Source organism: Spea bombifrons, chromosome 6 (assembly GCF_027358695.1).
Source record: "Spea bombifrons isolate aSpeBom1 chromosome 6, aSpeBom1.2.pri, whole genome shotgun sequence".
NCBI lineage: Eukaryota > Metazoa > Chordata > Amphibia > Anura > Pelobatidae > Spea > Spea bombifrons.
In genome coordinates this window covers 30801307-30808892 of record NC_071092.1, presented here as the reverse complement: position 1 = coordinate 30808892, position 7586 = coordinate 30801307, and the positions used below count along the sequence as shown (strand labels likewise).

General features: G+C 35.2%; 1 protein-coding gene across 1 annotated transcript; it reads left to right on the top strand.

Moving 5' to 3' along the window:
* Positions 1-7192, top strand: LOC128500240 (dimethylaniline monooxygenase [N-oxide-forming] 2-like). Its single transcript, XM_053469326.1, has 9 exons — positions 1-123; positions 1085-1283; positions 2693-2881; positions 3175-3337; positions 3955-4097; positions 4226-4422; positions 5725-6080; positions 6377-6449; positions 6762-7192. Exons 2-9 carry the CDS (start codon positions 1155-1157, stop codon positions 7120-7122), a joined length of 1611 nt encoding a protein of 536 aa, XP_053325301.1. The 5' UTR covers positions 1-123; positions 1085-1154; the 3' UTR covers positions 7123-7192.
* The last annotated feature ends 394 nt before the right edge of the window (positions 7193-7586 follow it).

The following is a 7586-nucleotide window of genomic DNA, read 5'->3' as shown; positions in this document are numbered from 1 at the left end:
CTCTGTTCCCTACAACTTTTTCCACTTACTACTTAAGTTAATTTTTGTAGATCCTTTGTGGAAACTGCAATAAATATATAAGCACAGGTGGTCGAGGAAACATACCAATTCTTACTTCAGACAGTAAGTACCCAAAGAATAACATTAGATTATTGTATATTGTATATTTAAACCAGACATTGGGTAGTTGTGTGGTATGCAGTATTAAGGCTATTTAAGACCCAACTTTGTAGTAATCATTACAAAACACATTTAAAAATAAATGTTTATTGTTAAAGACTGCAGATCTTGTAGAAGCTGGATAGTTGGTAGCCTTCCAAATGTCACTGTTGGCATATGTTCTTTTTTTCTGCCCCCCCCCTTATATTTAATATGCATTAACACCTTGCGGAATATTAATTCTAAATGCAATAACACATGAGTCACATTTGTGTTTTACGCAATTAATACGTATAACCAAATTGATCACTGGGAAAATGCTGACAATATATGTCTCACTATACCTTGTATTTTTTCTATCTTTGCAATATTATTATCCACCATGTCTGTTCTGTTGCTTAAAACCCGGATAAAAATAATTTTGAAAACACAAACAAACAAAGAATAGTCATGTAGACCCAAAGAACAAAAAGTTAAAAAGGCTGCTTCTATGGTAATTAATATAGAAGGAGGATTTAGAATAAACATAGACTGTTTATAATATAATAATGAAAACAGTGGCATATATTCATAGGAATTCCTATCATTGGCATTGTCAGGACTGGATTCTTGATAAAGTAGACTAGGCATGTGGCTAGGATACAGTTTTATTGGTATTTGGTAACCTTTGTTCCTGGATGCGTCTGCTGTACATTTTGTCCTCCCAATATTTACAAATGTGCCCTTTTTAATAGATTACCTGGAGTTGATGAATTTCTCATGATCTCTGTTTAATGATTTATAGACACCACTGTCAATTATCATCCCACCCTAGTTTCTATAGTACATTCATATTTTATGACATATTGTAACAATTGTATTATAAAAAATATTACTCCTTCTAGCTGATCGAATTCACTATTTAATGTGATTTGCTTTTCCTAAGGCTGTCAACGCTTTACTGGCCACATTAGACAAGTATCTCAGAACACAAAGAAATAATAACCAAGTTAACAATGGTTAAGACAGTTGGAATTATTGGAGCCGGTGTTAGTGGTCTAACAGCTATCAAAAGCTGTTTGGAAGAAGGTTTACAACCCACATGCTTTGAAAGAAACGACATTGGAGGGCTCTGGAACTTCAGAGTAAGTCTACATTTGCCATTTAAAAAAAGCTTACCGCTTGGACCTAAATTATCGGAAATAAAAATAAATTATATCTTAATAGAATAGTCTAAAAAGAAATAAAATTATTTGAAAATTACATTTTATTATCTAGGAAATAGAACAAGTAAAGTTAAATGGAAAAGAATGAAAAATAATTTCCACAATTAAAGACGGACAGGATATTTGTATATAGGACCGGTCTTTAATAAATATTATCATTTTTTTATAATTCATCAGTATTTATTCAGTAAAAATAAAAAAGGATAAGTGTAAACCAACCTGTAGGATCTATGTTCAGGCCACGTCTGATGGTGCAATCAAGGAAAACTGATGTAAACGACAAGGATACAGGCAACCATGAAACAAATGATGATAGAAAAGAAACATTCAGGCTGGATGTAGTTAGTTTATTGCATGCCCATAAGACCATATAGTTTATCTTGCGGTCGAGCTCTTATACCCACACGCACCCCTAAAACATACCCGAGTCACACTATTTACCATACAAATAACTAAATAACTATATAAAACATTATTTTTATCACATTATTTTATTAAAATGCCAGAAAGCAAAAGTATTAAAAGGCCCTAATAAATGAAATACATTACACATAATGGAATCAAAACATTTGCTACTGCAAACATTTTTAGTTGAAAAAGTTCCATTTTATTCAGTGATCACAAAACAGCGATCACATTATTCTTCACTATATTCTTGTAAGAAACTTTTATTTCTTTATTAATTCATGTAAACTATTTTTTAATATTTAATAAAATCTATGATTGAGAAAAATATTTCTTTTGTTTTTATCGCCCCTGTAATGAATATCTGCCCCCAGAAATGCCTTATACCCCCCTGTATGCCACTCTGCCTCCCTGATATGCCTTATACCCTCCTATATGCCACTGTGCCCCATGATATGCCTTTTACCCTCTGTATGCCACTCTGCCTCCAGAATTGCCTTCTAACCCCCTATATGCCACTCTGCCTCCAGAAATGCCTTATACCCATATATGCTATGTCATGGGACATAGTGGCATATAGGGGGTGAAAAGGCATATCATGGGACAGATGTGAGATCAACAGCTGTGAGATCCCTAGCAAAAAAGAACACCTTAAGTCACCCACAATACAGTTACAGTGAAGGAAAACATGATTTGATCCCCTGCTGAATGTGTACGTTTGCCCACTGATAAAGACATGATCAGTCTATAATTTTAATGATAGCTTTATTTGAACAGTGAGAGACAGAATAGTAACAAAATAAATTCCAGAATTGCCTGGAACCTGGAGATTTTTGTTTCAGAGTGACAGAGCAATCAGATAGATTTATTAAGTATATAAAAATGTAAAATTTTAATAAAAGGCTGGATCATTTTTATTTTAGGAGGATTCAGAAGATGGCAGACCCAGCATCTACAAATCTTTGGTCAGCAACGTTTCTAAAGAAACAATGAGTTTCAGTGATTTTCCAATACCAGAGGATTTTCCTAACTTCCTACCTCACGTAAAATATTTGGAATATTGCAAGTTATATGCAGAACATTTTCAGTTGCTGAAATACATAAAATTTAAGGTGGGTTTTAACAGCATGTCTGTAACTGATATAGTGTCAACATGACATACTGTAACTGTTTAAGGACTTACTGAATTTGGCTTAGCATTTACATGGGAATAAACATCATTATCATCATCATCACCATTAATAACAAGCTAATTAATAGTGTATTGTATTTAATGTTTTTTTTTCCATATGTATTGATATAAAAAGTAAGGTGGAAGTAATTGCAAGCAGGAAAATTGTTTATTGTTTGTAATTGTTTATTTGTAATTTGTAAATCCGATATCGATATTTAATATGTTGTATAGACAGTGGTTTGCAGTGTGGAGAAGCATTTGGATTTTAAGCAGACAGGGCAGTGGGTTGTTATCACTGAATCAGACGACAAAAAACATACAACCATCTTTGACGCAGTTATGATTTGCTCTGGCCAGCATGTGGATCCTTTATTACCAATGGATGCTTTTCCAGGTACATCTTTATGTGTCATTTCAAAATGAATACGTTGCACAGAGCGGTTTTGAATTGATGAGCTAAATAGGGCTTTTGTATCACTTTGTTGCTCAAAGCCCTCAACATATGGCTCCAATGAAGTAAAAAACCTGGTTTCGTTACCCCATTTCTCTGCTCCTCTACTAATTTGCTGACATGTGTTACAGCTTTTAGCATAGCACTACCTATAGCTAGTGGGGTTTTTTTGCCAATAGTCCAATTGCCTATGGAACCTGAGATTCTTGTTTAAGAGCGACAGATCAATTTATTTAGTATATAAAAATGTTAAATATTGTGCCAATGGAAAGCGACAGATTCAATTTCACAGGAGCCATCTATTTAGTTTGACTAAACTAAAATGAAACAAAATGAGTGTTTGTGGGGTACATTTGATAGCACATTGCTTCACAGAGAGGATCACATGCAATGGGGTCCATGATGCATTTATATGTTGGGCACTGCCCAATAAATGACCACAACACCCTATGGAAACGTACTCTGCTCCCCCACTATGCAACACATTATTAACACTAAGACAGGGAACGTTTTTTTATATCCCATTGAATTCTTTAAGATTTCATCTTCTTTACACCAAGGTATAAACAAGTTTAAGGGAAAAATTCTACACTGCCGACAATACAAGAGACCAATTGGATTTGATGGGAAAAAAGTGTTAATCATAGGGATGGGTAACAGCGGAGTTGATCTATCTACTGAGCTCTGTACCAGAGCTTCACAGGTAATTTTATTTCATCTATGTTCATTTACAAAAATAAAAAGTAGGCCTTTCATTTAGAGTTTTATTCTCTAAGATTGAGTAATGTCAAAGGTCTTTCAATGCTACCTTTTATGAATGTATCTTCCCAGGTATACCTCAGCACAAAGAGGGGTGTTTGGGTTTTACGCCGCCTTGGAAGTAAAGGATACCCTTATGATGTACTTCTTCTTACTCGATATAAGAGTTGGATCCAAAGCATTCTACCACTTGCTGTATCACAGTGGTTATTTAAGAAGCAAATGAATAATCAGTTCAACCATCATCTCTATGACTTTGAGCCAGAAGGGTAAATTAGAATCTGTGATTTTGATAACATTTAAGTATCCTTACCATTATGTTAAATTGAGTGATTGTTATTGTGCTGAGTTGTTCTAATTTGTTTTTTTTGGATGCATGGGTAATCCATGTTTTAGCCTTTCATGTTATGTGTGACTCCAATTTACGCTATGTTCAGCAATCAAGACTTGTCCACTTGAATTCGTATGAACTGCAGTTCTAACAATTTTTTGTCTAATTTGTGGATTTAAAGGAACCTTAAAAATGAGGAGGGACCCCAAAGGAAATAAATGAAAATGAACCGGAAACATCTAAATATTCTTTTGCTCGTTTGGCTCACTTCACTGTTCCACCTCTTAACTTAATGATTTTGAACCTAGACCAGATTATTTTCTGGGATCTCATCCAACAATCAATCACTGCTTGGTACATTTAATAGGAGCCATGAAATGTACAAGGTAGTATGTATGACTTTGTATAGCATAGTAATACATGGGGGGTATACATGTGTATAGGATAGTAAGCTTGTGTATAGGTTTAAGTTGCTGTGTATTGTTTAGTATATTGTAGCTAGGGTACTTTGACTGCACTGTGTACTTTGCATGTGTATAGGGTGGTATGACTGTGTATAAGGTAGTACGCATGTGTATCTCTGGTTTAGTGTGACTGCATTGTGTACTTTGCATTAATATAAGGTAGTGTGACTCTGTACAGTCATAAGTTATAACTAATGGTTGCATGAGAAAATCTGAGTCAGGTTCCAAGTCATTAAGTTAAGGAGAGGAACAGTGATGTGAAGAAAATAAATAAGAAATTATATCACTGAATTTCATTTTGCAACAGAAACAAAAACCCTGAAAGTTCAGTACAAGAGGTGATACACTAAAACTAACAAGTCCGTGAAATGAAATGTAAAAATGTTTTACCGTTTTAAATTACCGAGAGGGTGGCAGATAAATAGAACGTCCTCTATCAGAAATGGTAGGACCTAACACAAAGAGCGAGTTTAAACATGCATGGGATAGACCTGAATCTAAGACACGACCAATGACTAATTAAGGTCTGAGTGTCTACATCAGGAAAATGGGCAGACTTAATGGGCCAATGGTTCTTATCTGCCGTCAAATTCTATCTTTTGCTTATACTGATGCCGAGTATGCCTGCAACATATAGTAAGTTTATTGTTCTTTAACATGGGATTCTTGTTTAATTTCCTATTTTATGTAAGGTTACTCCATATTTTGTCATCACGACAACATGTTTTTTCTGCTAGTATTAAATGTTGTGAATTTTGTAATTTTGTTGTTTACAGAGCCATGACAAAAGAACCATTGGTTAATGAAGAGCTCCCGAGTCGCATTCTGTCAGGATCGATAATTATGAAGCCTGGAGTAATTAAATTCATGGAGACATCAGTCCAGTTTTCAGATGGTACAACAGTAGACAATATTGACATTGTCATCTTTGCCACAGGATATAATCTATCATTTCCATTCCTGGACGAATCCGTCATTAAAATGGATAACAGTAAAGGATTTTTATACAAAAAAATAATTCCTGTCGACATTGAAAAACCCACATTAGCTTTCATTGGTTTTATTCAGCCAGTTGGGTCAATCATGGTAGCTGCTGAACTTCAGAACCGTTGGGCTACTAGGCTCTTTAAAGGTCAGTAGTATATTAACAATTTAACTATATTGTGAAATCAGAACTCAATATTAGTTATCAATCTATAATACACTAACTTTATATTACATTCTTTAAGAACTGATATACTTATGTTTAGGCCCACTAGAAACAGAAGTTGTTGGCAGATAATAACCAGTCAGCCTTTCTTGTTTGCTTGTTTTTCTTTGTCTTATATTCAGGATAACATTATGCTTATTGAAATTCCTTTCCAGTAACAAAAGAATATTGTTGGACACGGCATTTAAATACATATTGAAATAAATTCTGTTTTTTAGGATTACTTGAGCTTCCAAGCAAAGACGAGATGAAGAATTACTTAGTCAGTGATGAGAAATTCAGAATTAAATGGTATGTTTTATTTTTATTTCAGAAGAAGTAGTATAAAACCACCTCAATTTAAATATAACACTTTTTCTGGATATGCATGGGTTCAAACGTGTGTAGCCATGGCAGGTTAATGAGATTTACCATCTGCTTGTAAACCAAGTATGTCTTGCTGGTCTCATCCCATTCAAATTCTGTTTATTGAATAGCCACTCTTTCATTTACATCCTTTCTCTAAATGTAGCTACCTACCTTTCTGTCCTTTCATGTATCTAAAATTGTAATTGTTAATTGAAGAGTTTTGTTTAAAGATCTGGCTTATTTTTTCCCATCAAGGTTTGGGTCAGCAAAAGAGAATTCCCGACGTATGAACTACGTTGCATATTTGGATGAATTGGCGTCACAGATTAAAGTAAAGCCAAACATCCTGAAACTGCTTCTGACAGATCCAGTTTTGGCTCTGAAAGTTTTTTTTGGACCACTCAATTCTTATCAATATCGTTTAACTGGTCCTGGAAAGTGGGCTGGAGCAAGGGATGCCATTATGACCCAATGGGATCGTATCGAAAAGCCTCTGAGAACAAGAGGCAAACGAGAAAAGTCATGTTCTCCTGTGTTGACTCGTTTGTCTTTGTCGATCTTGCCCTGGATCTTCTTCCTTGTGATTTCACTTTTAGCTTTTTGGATAAAAAGTTAAACACCTTCAGAAATTATGTAGGCTGGCTACACTGCCAAATGGTACAGGTAATCCTTATGAGCAATTTATACAAATTATATATATATTGTAGGGGACAGCTCACGCATGGGGCGGCAATGACAGTTTCACACAGGTTTCCAATGTAAAAGCGTGTTTATTTAGATGTTGTAGTCACAGAGCACCTTGTAAACAAAACAAACTATAAGCCTGTCCGGCTCTAACTAAACAGCAGGATACCTCTCTAGCAGCCTAAGGTCTGACGCAAAGCAAAGTAACCAGTTTTGTATGGGGTAAAGCTTCATACCTGGTGGGCTGCAGCGCTGGCTGTAGCTGCTCCTCCATTCAGGTTCTCCCTCTCTTTGCAAACCTAACAGCCCTCTCTTTTAAGGCTTCCTCCCCAGTAACGAGCTTAGGAAGCCTCACCTGAGAGCACCTGGGTTTGCTACCATGCCTGACTGAGGTAA

Excerpts from the sequence above, each read along its gene's own strand:
- LOC128500240 (XM_053469326.1), top strand. The coding sequence starts at position 1,155 with ATGGTTAAGACAGTTGGAATTATTGGAGCCGGTGTTAGTGGTCTAACA. Across the intron at positions 1,284-2,692 it reads GAGGGCTCTGGAACTTCAGA|GAGGATTCAGAAGATGGCAG; the intron begins GTAAGTCTACAT and ends TTTTTATTTTAG. Across the intron at positions 4,098-4,225 it reads TCTGTACCAGAGCTTCACAG|GTATACCTCAGCACAAAGAG; the intron begins GTAATTTTATTT and ends GTATCTTCCCAG.